General features: G+C 40.8%; 1 protein-coding gene across 4 annotated transcripts in view; it reads left to right on the top strand.

Annotated features, from left to right (window-relative positions):
• Positions 1-17,253, top strand: part of CHD5 (chromodomain helicase DNA binding protein 5) — a 212,975-nt gene that overhangs the window by 65,606 nt on the left and 130,116 nt on the right. For all 4 annotated transcript variants that reach the window (XM_075604962.1, XM_075604961.1, XM_075604963.1 and 1 more), the window contains exon 3: positions 13,343-13,522. In XM_075604962.1, the coding sequence (XP_075461077.1) occupies positions 13,343-13,522 (180 nt within the window). The remainder of the gene's footprint in view (positions 1-13,342; positions 13,523-17,253) is intronic.

Here is a 17,253-nt window from a genome sequence, read left to right as displayed (position 1 = left end):
TTGACGCAGTGTTGTCATAGCGATGCGTCACACCACGCATCTAAATCCCGGTAAGTGAGTTACAGAGGCCTCACGCGATCCCCCGGCATTTAATTTAAATGCCTTTGGGAAGAGTGCAGGGCCTCTGCAACCGTCCGCGCCCCCCCCCCCTCCCCAGGAAAATCTCGCGCCCCCCCAGTTTGCGAGCCCCTGCTCTAGCCTATACTCATGGTGTAGTATTTTTAAAAAGCAATGTAATGAAAAAGATCAAATATTATGCACTCACAAATGTAAAGAATTAAAAGGCACATCAGAAGGGTTTACCTCTGGTGCGTTTCTCTTCTGAATGAGTCCTCGGTATACAAGTCAGACCTCTGTCACGTTGCTCCGTGCCTTCTGGTCTCTAACTGCACCATCAGTTCTGAACGTCCGAATTGTGGATATGGTGACATTACTTCCGGCGGCTCATAGAGGACCCAAGCCTGTTGCAACACGTTTTGTAAGCACTATGCTTTATTTGTCGGGGATAGTAGCTGCACATCCAAGCCACTATGGGGTGTAAATACCCTAGTGATAAGCCCCTACAAAATGGAGTATGGAAGGGAAAGCAGCATCATTTTGCCACTGTATAAATACTTAGTAAGACCACACCGTTTTGGGCACCATTCCTTTAAAAAAAAAAGAGATTATGTACAGTAACTGACAAAAAGTGCAGAAAAGAGGCACCAAATGAATAAAGGGGATGGGTGTTCTGAGTTATGAGGAAAGGCAAGCTAAATTAGATTTATTTACATTAGAGAAGAGGCGTCTGAGGGGATATTAAAACTACAGTATTTACAAATATATTCGGGGTCAGGGCAAGGAAGTTTCAGGAGAACTATTCATCCCAAGGGCAGTACAAATGACTCAGGGTCATCCTTTGAGTGGAGGAAAGGAGATTTCATCAGCAGGAAAGGAAAAGATTATTTACCATAAGGGCTGTTAAAATGTGGAATTCATTACCCATGGAGACTGATGAGAGCTGCAGTAGAAATCTTCAAGAAAAGAGTACACATATTTTTAGAAAGTAAAGGTAGAACGAATCGATCAACAGCTTACTGTAGGTAATTAGTTTTCATTAAAGGTAATCAAACGCTGCTTATATTAAAAAATATACAGTATATGTAAATATATTTTTAAGTGCAGCGCGTATTAACACCTAATACCTGAATGGGTAGTGTTTTTGAATACTGCTGAGCAAAGCAGCAGACAAGCTTTGTCCAGTATCCCCTCCTTTTTCATTTACTTAATGACTTTCATTTTAATCTTAGATTCATGTAACTGAAGGTCTTTGTTATTTAGAGTAAGAGAGAAGAGGGGGGGGGGGGGGGGTTGGTGAAGAGAGAAATGATTTCAACCTGAACTGCATCTGTTACTATAGAAACCAATTATTCAATGGCAAAATTATAACTGTTTATAACAATAATCCATGGGAAGGCTCCATTTTAGAAGCATGAGGATGTCTGAACTAAAAAGGGGGATGTTTTTTTTTATCCTAATTGAATGAATTCTATTGATTTAATAAGGGAAAAAAGCCCATTTAATATGTGCAGAATGCAAAATGTGTGACAGAGCAAAGATAAATATTTTGACTCAGAAATATTAGATGGATGACTATAAATGTGCTAGTTCTTAGCTTGTGTTTTTATGTAAACAATGCATACAAAATAGAAGCAGAAATAATTAAACAAAGCAAAAACTGTCACTTTTCACAGAAATACTGTAAATATTCTTTAATTCTTATTATTTGAACAAAATTAAGTTCAGCATAAACTTGTGTGTGTGTGTGTGTGTGTGTATACATAATAGAGATTTTCATTGTATTTTCTTTAACACTATTTTGAGTAAAAGGAAAGAATTATAATGCACACAAATTCATGGCAAATGTAAATCACAAACATATTGACATTTCTTACTACAGATTAAGATAGGCAGGGCCAGCGTGCAGAGGGTGTCTAGTGAATTCGTGAACAATTACATTGCGTGCTGAATTTAAGGCTTTCTTCCAAAAAAGATGCAGAAACACTGATTTACGGAAAATATGCAAGTTCCCAAAGACAATATATAGGTAGTGCACCCAGTGGCATTAGATGTTGGCTTCTTTATAAGACTAGATAACGGTACCCATGGTAAAACAGGATTCCCTTTTATTTTGGTTGAAGTTGACATTAAAAATGTTTAATTTTTATGAAGTGTGTTGCAAGGGATTTGAGATATGAATTCCCTTTTATGTAATTAATTTGATATACAAACTGTTTTATAGACTGTGCTTCTACAGAAGTGTGAAAGTATAAGGACTTTGACATGCTCCTTCCTCCCTTTGGGAACATTGTACGCATTGTAATTTATATACAATTCATTTTTGGGAGCATAGTGAAGAATGGGTACTGCTTGTTTAGTAATGCATATTATACGATGGAGACATTTATGGTACAGAAAATATTGTTTATGGAAATGAAACTTCCAGCAGATTTCTATTGTGCTTTTATTGATTGTGTACAGGGACAATAGGGTAAATGATTGGAATAAATTAGATACTTATTATATGCAAGAGGACTAGAAAACAATGCACACAAAAAAGAATTCAATGGCAAAAGAATATATTAGAAAAAATCCCAAAAAGCAAAACATATTAGACAACCATTATAGAAAAATATGAAGCATAATAGAAATCATATGACGTATACATACAGACAGTCACAACATAACGTTTCGGTGTACAAGCCCCTTCCTGAGGGCTAGAACAAACTCACCTTGATTTGTTGGCTGAAGTTAATGCTTGTCACCAGAATATTCAATTCATTTTAGAGTATAATAGGGTACACATCCATTTTTTGGATGTCTTGGTTTCTAAAAGCATACGTGGGTTACAAACAGATACTGTATATATGTTAAACCATATGAATGCAATAGTTTATTACATGCAAATAGCTTTCATCCAAGATATACTAAACTAGGATTACCGTATAGTCAATTTTTATATTTAAGGAGAATTATTAGTCAGGAGAAAGTTTCTTTTCAGAGAGCTGAAGAATTAATTGTTAAGTTTAAGAATAAGGGTTATGATGAACTTACCCTTAGAGCCAACTTTGAGAAAGTGGTGGGTAACTCAAGACAAGAGGCATTCATTATAGTTACAGGTAAAGAGGGAGGTGATTAAGAAAACACTTTGGGTGACTACGTTTAATACTTTTTGTACATCTTAAAAAAAAAAAAGTATTACTAGACATTGGGGTATTGTAAGGAATGACTGCAGATATGGTAAACTTTTCAACATCGTTCCATTGTTCTCTTTTAAGAGAACTCCAAGTTTCCGTTATAAATTAATTTGTACAGATTTTGTGTCTAATAAAACTAAGGGTTGTAGAAATGTTTTGGGTCGTCCACGTACAGTATGGGCACTTTTTCCTTTTTGTATTGTTCATGCTGTAATAATATCATTAAGGGGGCATTTTTGAGTCACCCGAGGAGTGGGAAAGCTATTCCAATTAGAGATTTTCTTTACATGTGATTCAAAGTGTGTTGTGTATAGTTTGAAGCGCCTTTGTGGTTTATTATACATGGGAGAAACTACACTAAAATTAAACACTCAATTTACTGAACATAAGAGTGCTTTCAGACGGAAACATGAGACGTTTCCTGTGACTCAACATTTTATGACTCAAGGTCACAATACGAGCCAATTGAGATTTCAAATCATTGAACACGTGGGAGACTTACCAGGTGGAGGTGCTAACCATAGGACATTCTGGATAGACCAATAACAAACTGTGGTCCCTCAGGCCTTCAACTATTCCAGCCAGGGTATTATTGGCCATTAATGCCCTGTTCTTCGGGGTTTATTACTTCATTATTGAGTGGTTGGCAGGACAAAGGCCTTGAGTTCCGCTCTTGAGAAGTAGTGCAGGTTGGGATGGTTGTTTCACTTGAGACTAAGGTCCCTTGTGCAGCACAGTTCTGTACCTAAACTATCCTTGACAGGTGTTCGCTTATGGAGCATGATGGAGGTCGTGCCCCATGAGTGCCTTTCAGTTTTCATATTTTTGGTAGTCAAGTATATACAGTACCTTAGTAACGGAGGTTGATGTGGGTACACTTGTGACCATATTTGAGGAATCTTATATGAGCCGAATTTGGGCTGGATATTTATCTGGTGTTAACAATATATTATAATATAAAGTTTTGGCCTTAACACAGCGCTCTCGACATCAGTTTTCAAAATGCTGATAAGAAATAAGATGAGGCTTATCTCCCACCTGCCCTATAGATTATGTTCCATAAACAGATGTGTTATACATTTCTCCAGTAGTGGACTGTCATGATCTCTGCCACATTGTTGTTTTTGGTGTTATCTTTTTTAGAAATATTTATTTTTATTTTTTCTATATTTTCCATTTATATTTGTAGCACCCTGCTAAAGTTAGACCCCTGTTAAGCAAGTAAGTTATGGCAATGTTAGAGTTAACCAGCTTGCACATGGCCCTGCATGTGAGTAGTCTCATGCACATTGTATTGCATTGTATGTCTTTATTTGTATAGCGCCATTAATGTACATAGCGCTTCACAGTAGTAATACACGTGGTTATCAAATAAATAACAGATAATATAAATAACAGGTCATGGGAATAAGTGCTTCAGACATAAAAGTAACATTAAGGAAAAGGAGTCCCGGCTCCGAGGAGCTTACAGTCTAATTAATGCAATGCAAATGTTATAATGTTGCATGTTCAGGCGCATGCTTGTCTGGCCAGGCCCTGGAAAGTGCTAGGAGGTAATGTGACTGGTGGGGGGACAGATTTGCTATAGCAAGTTCTGTCCAGAGACTGGGGTTAGAAAGGTTTACACCCCCTGGGTATATAGTTGGGGACCCTCCCCTTTATCATTAGGCCCTGAGAAGCCTTGGAGAGGTTCTGAGGTGCCCTGACTCCTGGTGAGTCCTGTCCTGCCCAGGGAGAGGGATGATGCCCCTGGGCTAGGATACTTCAGACTAAGCTTGTTGGTTCTAATACAGCTATCTACTCAGAGGAGGGTGGGGAATAGCCACCTCGGGCATTGGTTCCTGCCTAGGCTCACCTGCCCAGGAAAAGGGTGAGGATTGACTACCCCAGGCCTGGCCCGGAATAACTGTGCATCTGCCAAAATGAGTGGGTGGGTGGTGGGAGAATAAGGGACGCCATCTGTATTGTACTCTGAACAACCCAGGCTCCAATAAACTCAAGTTGAATTGTTTCTGGCATTCTGGACTATTCATTACTCTATCAGTTCCTGCAAGGGGTGCATCCCTGTCTCTGGTTGGGCCCTTCCATGTGGAGGCGCTGCACCATAGCCTATCTACCCTCCAAGCTCCCTGTATGCGGAGGCCTAGGATCCTGGAATACCTACAGGTGAGCACCACTAACACCCAATAGCACCATAGTACCATCTATCTCCCTTCGGGGCGGGAAGGGGGGGGGGAGATAAGGGTGCTACATATTAATGATTTTTTAAATGTATATAGATTTGTACGCGCATAATCTTGTCTGGGAATTGGTCTGGTTTTATAAGTATTTTTCTACATATAGTAATGTTCTTTAATGTGTGAGTTTTTTTTAATTCGTTTTGTAATATAAATGTAAAAAACAATTCACCAAACCCCTCCCCCATAACCGACGTCGGGGGGGGGGGGGGGCATGGGCGTCGGGCTGACGTAGGGGGTTGTTGGGCGGCGATTGAACGGGTTAGGGAGGGAGGGTTTATGCTGGCATTTGTCTTTGTATTGGACGTGATGTCGACATGATGAAGTCACATGGTGGGCGGTGCCGTCAGCGTGTCCACAACATGACATCGGTTATGGGGGGAGGGGTTTGATGAGTTGTTTTTTCCCCCGCTGGCCATTATTTACGTTGCATTTCAGAAGGATTACATTGTGGGTGGCATCTGTACCCCGAAACGTTATGCCTTTGTCACCCCAGGGGTATGTTGTAACTCTTTCTGTATATTGTTTTTGTATGTATTCTTCATATGCTTTCTATTATGCTTAATATTTTTCTATTAAGATTGATGTGTTTTGCTTTTTTGGTTTAGTTTCTAATACTGTATATTCTTTTGCAATCTAATTCTTTTTTGTGTGAAGTGTCTTTTTTTCAGTTTCTCTATTAGGTGGTCTAGGGCAGTGGTGTGCAAACTGGGCTGGGTGCCCCCCTGGGGGGCGGGAGATTTTGCTGGGGGGCGGTTACAGAGGCCCAGCGCTCTTCCCCACGACATTTAAATTAAATGCCGGGGGAAGCGTGAGGCCTCTGTAACTTACCTGCTACCAGCTGGGTCTTCGGTGACGCTTTGCCATGGCAACGCGGCGTCAAATGGCGCCGCGGGGTCATGGCGTGATGCCAAATGACCCCCGCACACCAGAAAGAAAGGTAGGGGGGCACGTGAGCACCGGGGGGAGTAGGCAGGGGGGGCGCAGCACGAATAGTTTGCGCACCCATGGTCTAGGGGTTTCCACCTTAGACACTTGTACCTATAAAATACCATCAAGTATTATATATTTTGATGCTAACAAAATATTTTTTTATTGGATGTTCCTTTTTCCATAATACATTTTTATACTATATGCAAGATAAATTAATACAATTATTTGTGGAGTGCAACTCATTTAGGCATATACAACAAATACATTTCAAGACAAAACAACATTCTCAGCCATATTGTAGAATAATAAATTAAAATCTAGAGATCAACTCAAAGCTCTAGTTCATTGAACTATGAGAATGCTCTTTTGTCTGGAGATGGGCTATTCTGGGAATCAGGAGGCTACCAGAGCTGCATTCTTGTCTCTGACCTTGGACATTATTGTTTTACATTACAGCGACTTGGTACTATCACAGTTGGAGTATATTCTTTGTTTAATGGTGATGTTCAGCTGCTCAGAATGATTGATATAAATAACGTAAGACAATTGTTTCATATCATGGTGTAGACTAAAGTGCCAGATTTGACAAATATCTATCTACTTTACAATACAAAACAAACAAATACTGTACCTATGTCTACTTCTATGGTTGATACTCGTATTACCTGTTTCCCTAAATCACTCATTCAGGAAAGTCTCCAGAGTTCGTTAACATAGCTTGTTACTGTCAAGGAAAAAATCACAACATGAACACATGGGAAATTGTCTTCTTGTGGAAGACATGCAGATTCACTCATACACTTTCTTATCTTTGCTGCACTTTGAGAGTGTTTGACGCTTCTTTTGCCCACTATAACCATGGTTTGCAAGTGCTACTAGCTTCCCACTATGGAATAAGTAAACCATGCCTAAACTTTTGGATGCATTAGCTGGTCTTATTCTGCACTTCCTTAACATAGGTTTAGCTGTGTAAGTTGGATGCTACTGACCGCAAAAGCATGTTTTCAATTGGATGTGATATGATTTCCCTCTGGTTTTGAAGCACATAAGGATGGCCAAGAGCAAATTTGGAAAAGACCTCTGTACTAAGCGGTTTTCCTGCAATAGAAGCAGGCAATTTCAAACTTCTTTAATATAAAAGAACATAAGACTGGCTCCCTAGTCACTAGCTGCTTTATGTAGAAGCTTTACTAAACTTACTATAAGCCAGCTCAATATCTAAAATTGTGTTCTGAATTAATGTTCACGCGTTACTGGTGCCTAAAGATGCAGTAATGTGTGGCATTGGTTTAGATTTCTCCATTCTCCGCTCTTTGAGTCAGTTTACACGTTCTTTTTGGGCTTTGTGGAAGACATCTCTCTTGAAAATCTCTTAGTTTTGTATGTTTACCGTACACATGAAGAGTATGAAAAGTGCATGAATAGAATATGAACTAAATAAAATAATAAGCAGCTTCATATTTTACAATCTTGGTTGCATAGTAATAGTTAAGCAAGCTAGAGATAACTATCAATTACAGATATTCCATGGTGGGCTATTTGGAACTGTTCCATAACATATCTTTGCACCATATATGGTTTGTGCTCAGATAAGGAATGGATGGTTGTTATTTCTTGAAGCTGATCTTGTTGTGAAAGTTAAATTGTTAGATACATTTTCAATGGTTACATTCATGTTTTTTAATAAATACCAAAAATGAAGCACTTCGTGACTATTAGACACATTTTGTATAGTATTTACAATCTATCAATTACACCAGGGTAGCGCAAACTGTTTATGCTGTGCCACCCCTGCCTGCTGTGCCGGTCGCACCCCCTCCTTGCCTCGAGCGGCGTCAAATGACGCTTCGGGGTCGTGTTACGTCACTGTGGTAACCATGATGTCACATGAACCCGCGGCGTCATTTGATGCCCCGTTGCCATGGTCACGCGTCCGGAAGCCAGCTGAACCTCGGTAAGTAGAGGTTGCAGAGGCCTCGCGCGGTCCCCCGGCATTTAATTTAAATACCTTGGGGAAGAGCGCGGGAACTCTGCAACTGCCCATGCCACCCCAGACAAATCTCTCGCCCCCCAGTTTGCGCACCGCTGAATTACACCACCTATTACCCCATGCTGTTTCAAGACCACATCATAATCTCAGCATACGTATGCATCAATTAATCATTTCCTCTGTCATTGCATCAATCATTCCATTCCATTAGCCTTTTCTAAGACGGTTACAATATGTAAAACGTTACCAAAACCCTCCATCGTACAAAGTACAGCAAAGATGGATGACCCATAAGTGAATGTACATGTCTTCCCCAAATATGCTGCAGTCACCCCATTGTCTCATGCCATACAGTGGGTTCAGTACTTGGCATGTCCCATTTAGTTTCCTATTCCTTTTATTGCTTTTGGCTTCTATATTACACAATTTGTAAAGGTAAGACTGTGATCAGGATGGAGTGAAAGAAACAGGCTTAAGATATGCACATTAACACATCAGTTCTCTAATTAGTTTCAATTAAGTAACCAATTAGGGTGTATTTACGTCAAATTCCGCAAAACATAATTTTTGTTGTTTAATTACCATAATTTACATGATCAATTACAGCTTCATTTAGTAAGAATACAGGAAACCTTTTAGTGAAGCATGACTTTTCATAGATGAAAGTCATGTTTAACTTCTCTGCAAGCATATGTAATGCGTTTAGTAATGGCATTGTGTTGCGTAAATAAACCTGGCCCTACTACCTCCTTCCACATCACTGTTGGAAATACGATAATTCACCCTGTAGCCCAAGCACGCTGCCTAGGGGTCACACTCTATTCCTCTCTCACATTCTCCTCTCACATTCAAAACGTTTCTAAAACTTGATGCTTTTTCCTCCGCAATATCACAAAGATACGCCCTTTCCTCTGTTACTCGACTGCTAAAACTCTGACTCAGACCCTCATTCTCTCACGCCTCGATTACTGCAACCTCCTGCTGTCTGGCCTCTCACCTGTCTCCCCTACGATCTATCCTAAACGCTGCTGCCAGAATCGCTCTACTCTTTCCTAAATCTGTCTCCGGGTCTCCCCTTCTGAAATCCCTCTCCTGGCTTCCGATCAAATCTCACACTCAATTCTCCTCCTCACTTTTAAAGCTTTACACTCTTCTGCCCCTCCTTACATCTCAGCCCTAATTTCTCGCTATGTACCATCCCGATTCTTGCGTTCTTCTCAAGGATGTCTTCTTTCTACCCCCTTTGTATCTAAAGCCCTCTCCCGCCTTAAACCTTTCTCACTGACTGCCCCGCACCTCTGGAATGCCCTTCCCCTCAATACCCGACTAACACCCTCTCTATCCACCTTTAAGACCCACCTTAAGACACATTTGCTTAAAGAAGCATATGAATAGCACTGTGGATCAGCCTGGACACATGATACATAAAGCTTGGACCCCTGCAGACGCACTTACTAGAATTCCCTCCTACTGTCTCTATACGTTCCCCTACCTACCAATTAGATTGTAAGCTCCTCGGAGCAGGGACTCCTCTTCCTTAATGTTACTCTTACAGTGTGTCTGAAGCACTTATTCCCATGACCTGTTATGTATATTATTTGTTATTTATATGATTACAACATGTATTACTACTGTGAAGCGCTATGTATATTTATGGCGCTATATAAATAAAGACATACAATACAATACAATACAATAAATACTTCAGTATCTTGGTTTTTTTTTTTACATCTGAATCTTTGTAAATCAGTATTGCTGACCTGAGGAAGAGAGGACTCTCAAAAGCTTGTCTTATAATATCAATGGTTAGTCTAAATAAATAAGGTATGACCTAATACGGAAGTACTCGTTTATTTATGGGATTTTCCTACATATATGATTTACCATGGTTCTGTAAAAAATATATTTCAGCATAGAACTAAAAAAATCTGAAAATCCTGCTGTATGTGAGCCTTATTACAGGGGTGCGCAAAGTTTTCCCTCTGCGCCCCCTGCCGGCTCTCCCCCCCGTACGCGCGTCGCCCCCCCTCTTACATTGTCTCCGGCGTTTCTGACATCATGAAGTCATATGAGGCCACGTTGCCATGGTAACGCGATGTCATGTGACCCTGGTGGCGTCATTTGCCACCGGAGATAAGGTAAGGGACCTTACAGAGGCCTCACACACTCCCCCAGCATTTAATTTAAAGGCCCTTGGGGAAAGCACGGGGCCTCTATAAGCGCTGGGCCCCCCGAGTTTGCATATAATTGCCTTATTATAATGGACATTCCCCGAGTCCCAACCATTGGTAGGTGGTAGTGGACACTTAGCTATCCAAGTCAGCAGCACCCTGCAAGTTGTGGTGATGACAACAGAATCCTAATGCATTTTGGGATTTCTGTACAATTTAATATGTATATGAGATTTTTTTGGAGCAAATCGTTTCTGGAGATAATTCCTGCTGAATACAGCAACAACTCCAGATTTGTTTCTCTTTACAAATAGTCTTCCATTTTGGGGTGATTTTGCATTTCCACTTTAATGAAAAGGTCATAGTCATAGGGGCCTATGCACTAAGCAGTGATAAGCCACTTATCGCTGCTGCTTTATCACCAAAAAAGCCTACAGCGATTAAGTAAGCCCTGACAAGTCGGCGATAAGAGACCTTTTCGTCAATTTTTTTTGCCGAGAGGAAAAAAAAATTGACAAATCGAGCGGCGATGAGCCACGTATCGCCAGGTTTTCAAACTTGTGCTATTCTAGTAGCCCCGATTAGCTTATTGAGGCTAATCACAGCTCTAGAATTGAGATTTCCTCACAAAATCGTCCCGCCATGAAAAGTTGGCAAGAAGGTGGTGAAAAGCTGCCAATAAGCGGGAGACGGGAAATGCATTTTCCTGCATCGGATTGATGTCGGGGGTCTGCGGAGCAGAACTGCGTTTGAGGTCCAGGGACCCCCTGCTCCCCGAGATACAGGCCCCGTTATGGGGTGTCGGTATCTCCTATGCATTTACATGTCCCGCATCACGTGACCGTGGGAATCAAATGCATAGGATATACCGGCACCCCATAATGGGGCCTGTATATCGGGAAGCAGGGGGTCCCCGGACCTCAAATCAACGCGGTTCTGCTCCGGAGACCCCTGCTACAATACACTAGTAATAAAATGTAGATTTCTTCAGGGAGAGGCGTCTCTCTCTGCAGCAGAAAGAACTCGCCAGGTGAGTCCTTTCAGGGGGCCGATAATCATGTTGCCGGCTACTCGCTATTTTTGCAAATGTTGCTATCACTAGTATTCGGGGCTTTTTCCATACCGTGATAGCAACGCTGTCAAAAATGGCAATTTAAATATCCTTGTGATTTTTTTTATCGGCACTTAATGCATGGGCCCCATAGTATGAGCATGCATATAGAATAGTCAGAAAACATAAGTAAGGAAGCAAAGACTTTACTTGCAGTGGTCAACTGAGGAATAAGACATGTTTATTACCAGGTTCATACCATATATGTTGCTTTATAAGGAAAAGCGGAGCAAATGTAAACAACAATCCTCGTTATAATAAGGGGTCTCCCAGAACTGAACTGTGGTACTCCAAGCAATGGGAACCCATGGTTCCTGAGATATTTCATTTATAAATTCCCTTACAAGAAATCTTGTCTGGGAGAATCAATATGGCCAGTGGGGTCAGCCTCACTCTGGCGGCCGAAAGCTGTGACATCATTGTCTGGTGACATTGTAACTTCCAAATGAGTGACCACACAGCCATCTTTTTCTTCCTTGCAAGTACTGGCAAAAGTAAAAAAAAAAATCTGAGCAATCACATGGTCTATTTAAAACCAGAGACAGAACATAAAACACAGACAGAGCTCAGTGCACATCCAGTGAAACTCATACACGGTACAGTGCCTAAATATATATGTATAAATATCTATTAAATATTAGATTTGTCACAATCATACTGCAAGCAAGCAAGTTCCCCTGAGAGTGGGAGATGCTATGGAGTGAGCTTGGGGAACTTGCTTGCTTGCAGTATGATTGTGACAAATCTAATACAGAGTGCTTTTCCTGGTAATGTACAGGTTAATAAAAGCTTCAATCAGACTTAGAACTTTGCATCTAATATTGACAGATTTATTATAAATCATTCTTCCTGGTATTGCACAGGTTATTAAGAATTTATATTAGTGTTAAGGACCCTTGAGAATGTGGTCTGCCGTGCAGTGGTTCAGGGGCTTACAACAATTTGGCCAAAATGTTAAACTAAAAGACCATTTTATTTAATAGATATTTATACATATATATTTAGGCACTGTATCGTGTATGAGTTTCACTGGATGTGCACTGAGCTCTGTCTGTGTTTTATGTTCTGTCTCTGGTTTTAAATATATATTGCCATGCTCAGTAGCACTCCTCTGTGACACTCATATGCTTATATATATGTTATGGTTATTGGGGGCTCAATAGGAGCTTGTTAGGTGTCCAGTATGTTTTGCAATCACATGGTCCGTAGAGCTTGGAGTGTTGCGTTACAATTATGAAGGACAACGTTGTACTTATATGAGATCAATGCTTTAATATCAATTATTCTGGAGAGATGTATTTCAAGGATTGCCCTTTTTCAAATGCCTTTTTGTGTTAGCTAGAATATAACTATATTTAACATTTAATAATTTTGAGCTTATATTCTACATATTATGTCATTTGATTGTTAGAGACACAACAGCAAAAAAAAGATAAAGGCATATTGTACGATTTATGAAAGCTGAAGTATTATCTAACTAAACTCATTAGAGGCGGGATAATTAAGGAAAGGTATTTTGCTTAATAGAAGCTTTGATGACTAAAAACGACAGATGTAATTGATGATTGCGTTACAGGACATACTTCTTAGATAAAGTCAATATAGAGTAGGAGAGTCATTCATACTGTTTTGAATACTCTTTACTAAATGCACTTGTGTTCTAGGGAAGTGATGAGGAGATGTCAGAACATGAAGATGAGGTGGAAGAGAAGACAGAGAGTGAAGGAAGTGACTATTCTCCCAGTAAAAAGAAGAAGAAAAAGCTTAAGGAAAAGAAAGAGAAAAAAGCTAAACGGAAAAAGAAAGATGAAGAAGATGAGGATAATGCAGAAGGTGTTTTAAAGGTAACACAATATGATATAAATACGATTTTATGGTGGGCAGCCAATTAACCAACAATGCCAGCGTGGAATGCATGAAATATGAACTTCTGGATCATATGCAGTAAGCGGGGGGAGTGGGGAGATACAGTACAGTAGATATAAGCATTTGTTAATGCAGCAGCCCCACCTATAATCTGAACTTGTGGCACTGATATATTCAATGGTTTCAGTGTAGGTGATTGGTGCCATTTTCGCTAAAAATCGGGCAGGGAGAAATATTTTAAAATGTATATATTAAAAAAACCTTTAATGCTTCCATGGTAACCGAATGCCAAAGAGGCTTTTTTATAATCTTTCCCTGATCTCATTCCTTATACCGTTATTTATGAATGAATTCGCTCGAAGAGAAAAACCGTGGAAAAAAGAATATACTATGTGAACATTTATTCACATACTAAAAAAATAAGGTTGTTATAGGCAGCACACCAAGTTAAAACTAAAGAAAAAAGTACGTCAGGTGCAGGGGAACAAAGTCAGGGACTGTACACCCTCCCAAAATTAGTACAGGAAATTGGTGGGTGTTCCCAGCACACAAAAAGATGTCAAAATGATGATTCAACACTGAGATATGTCAAAATCAAGAAATTGTATCTAGCCCGGGTTCCCCCGCTGTCCCCTTACCTCTTGCTGCGGTTGCGACTGGTAGCGGAGGTTAGGGGGAGTGTGGGGAGAGGTGCCAGTGCTGCTTGCCGGTTGTTATAAAATTTCCTGGATTGGCAAAATGCAATGTATAAAGATGAATCTGCTTCCACGTATTCTGTACCTCTTTCAAACATTACCAATACCAATTGTAAAGAAGGATATACTTTCTATCCAATCGTTAATCACCAAGTTTCTTTGGAACTACAAAAAAAGAAACAAAAAGATTCTGGTAAGGCTAAATATGGGGGGTGGCCTATCAATGCCATGCCTGATGTCTTACTATAAGCCAGCCCAACTTAGCCAACTGATTCAGTGGTACTCGGATCCGGGTCTCAAAAGATGGATCTCAATAGAAGACGCAGTAAGCCATCCAGTGGACTTAAATCATCTAATCTGGCTCCCCTGTAAATCCAGAGAAAATTTTGATTATATATTACCGACAATGCATAACTCGCTAAAGATCTGGGACACTGCTAAATATTTTATCCCTGGCCTAAAATATAATGATTTCACCCTTTGGAACCAGGCAGGCATCTCAAGGCTAAGGGATCTAGGCACAGATGGGAGTATCAATTCACTTGGAATTGTTTCCGTATCTTCAATAAAGGGCATTTTACAGCAAAGCTTACCCTTCAGGCCCCTTAACAAAATTTGAGAAACTATGTTTGGCAGACACAAGCATGCAAGGCATTATATCCCAGATATTCAACAAATTCACTTTTACAGCTGAAGAAGCTGCAAAAAAAATAAAGTTTTTGATCCAGTGGGAAGAAGAACTGGGGGAGGTTCTAGAGGAAGAAACATGGAATCAAATATTCCTGACAGTCGCTAAGAGCTCAATATGTACGACCCTAAAAGAGAATGCATATAAAGGTACTTACAAGATGGTATCTCACTCCTCTGAAATTATCCACATTTGTTAATGGATACTCTCCACTCTTTCCCAAAGGGTGCGGGCACAAGCTACGGTATTACACATGTGGTGGGCTTGTCCACAAGTAGCTTCTCTGTGGAGGAAAATAAGGAACTGGCTGAAAAGGATCTTGGGTCTAGATTTACCATTTGATCCATGGTTTTTTTCTGCTAAACAGGCCACTCAGTGGGGTATCTGGAACTGATCTATCTTTAATCCATGATTTTACAACCGCATCTAGATGCGAAATAGCCTCTGTGGAAACAACAAGAGGTCCCCCAAATATGAAAAATTAGGAGTAGGATTTGGTTTGTATGCGAGATGGAAAAATTGACTAGTTTATTAAACGACTCGGGTATAAAATTTCAAAACATTTGTCAATGCACTTGGCTGGCACAATCTAATAAGTAGGGCGTAAACTCTGCAACAATCATGCTCTGAAACTGGGAAATGTAGAGAAGGATCCCCCTTTGGCCCAGACATCACATTACAGCCACCTGCCCTCCCCCCCAATTGTGTGTACCCCCCCTTTTGTTTTGTCATGTTATTGTCATTATTTGTAATTGTATTATTATGTATGTAAAACTTTGAATCGATAACATTTAAGTAAAGCACAGCACAGATCGGTTGGCACGTATGACCTACACTGCATTGTACTTATATGATTCAATTGCTTGTTTGCTGGTTAGCGCCCGTGGACATTGATTATAGGGTCAATACTAAGAGAGCATTCTCAGATTTATTTTGCCTCTATTTCTACTCATCCAATCCCCCATTCTGTGGGGGTCTTTCACTTGTGCTAGTAATACCCGTGATTTTGTAGCTCTGTCATTTTTCCAACCTTGGACATTTATCCTGGTTTAAACTTCAGTTGTAGTGACACCATTGTTATTTGTTATTTTTATGGTGGGAGACATATGTGGTTTGGGCTCAGGGAAGTACAACATGGGAACAGACCTGAGGAATGGGCATTTAGACCCGAAACGTTGCCCTCAGTATTCCACCACATTAGCTCCTTTTATGCCCTTTTGGCATTTCCCCTTATTTTTAGTTTTTTCTTTCCCTTTATTCCCTTTTTCCCACTCCCCTCCCTCACCCACATGCCAATTAGGCATATACCTTTTTATATTTTATATCCCTAGATGTATGTAGACATGTAGCATCCATTCATTGTATATACTGCATACTAGTGTTTCGTTATAATACATGTAGCGCACTTTCCACTTTAAGGTCCTAGGTTGCCGTTATCGGGAGTACCCAGAATCCCCCAGATTCACTGGGCCAACTGCGTGGCAGTCTAATGGGCGCGGCCGAATGACCGTTGCTAACTATCCTAAACCCCTAATACATGGATGGCCCACAGGACCCCGCATTTTCTAATGCTGACCCTGCGGCTCTCTCTCATGTCTTTCTCTGTCCTTTTCTCCCTACTGTCTTTCTCTATTACACCTTTTATCTCATTCCATCTGTCACAGGAGACCAGGACTTTTTACAAATTTATACCGGGATCATTCACTAGGCAAAACAAGGTAGAAGAACAAAATGAAGTTTATTCGGGTAAACCCGAAGACACACAACGAATACACAAAATACATACAAAATACCCACTTACCGGGGGGTCAAAACTAGGCTCAAATAGGTGCAGGGAGCCTGCCTCGGAAGGCTTACCCTGACCGGGAAATCCCTCCCGGCTTCCTTGTCCTCTTTTCAGCTACAATCCGTCACACCGTCTTTCTCCCTTGTGTCTCTTTGTTCTCTCTTCCTGTTATGTCTTGTTTTTCTTTCCTTACCCTAATATCTCCCTCCAGCATGTCTTTCCCTCTCCTCTCCCCCCCAGCATGTCTTTCTCTCTCCTTTCCCCCCAGCATGTCTTTCTCTCTCCTCTCCCCCCAGCATGTCTTTCTCTCTCCTCTCCCCCCCAGCATGTCTTTCTCTCTCCTCTCCCCCCCAGCATGTCTTTCCCTCTCCTCTCCCCCCCAGCATGTCTTTCTCTCTCCTCTCCCCCCAGCATGTCTTTCTCTCTCCTCTCCCCCCCAGCATGTCTTTCTCTCTCCTCTCCCCCCCAGCATGTCTTTCTCTCTCCTCTCCCCCCAGCATGTCTTTCTCTCTCCTCTCCCCCCCAGCATGTCTTTCTCCT

Source organism: Ascaphus truei, chromosome 6 (genome assembly GCF_040206685.1).
Source record: "Ascaphus truei isolate aAscTru1 chromosome 6, aAscTru1.hap1, whole genome shotgun sequence".
Classification (NCBI taxonomy): domain Eukaryota; kingdom Metazoa; phylum Chordata; class Amphibia; order Anura; family Ascaphidae; genus Ascaphus; species Ascaphus truei.
The sequence above is the reverse complement of the archived record's forward strand: the minus strand, read 5'-3'. Positions and strand labels throughout refer to the sequence as shown.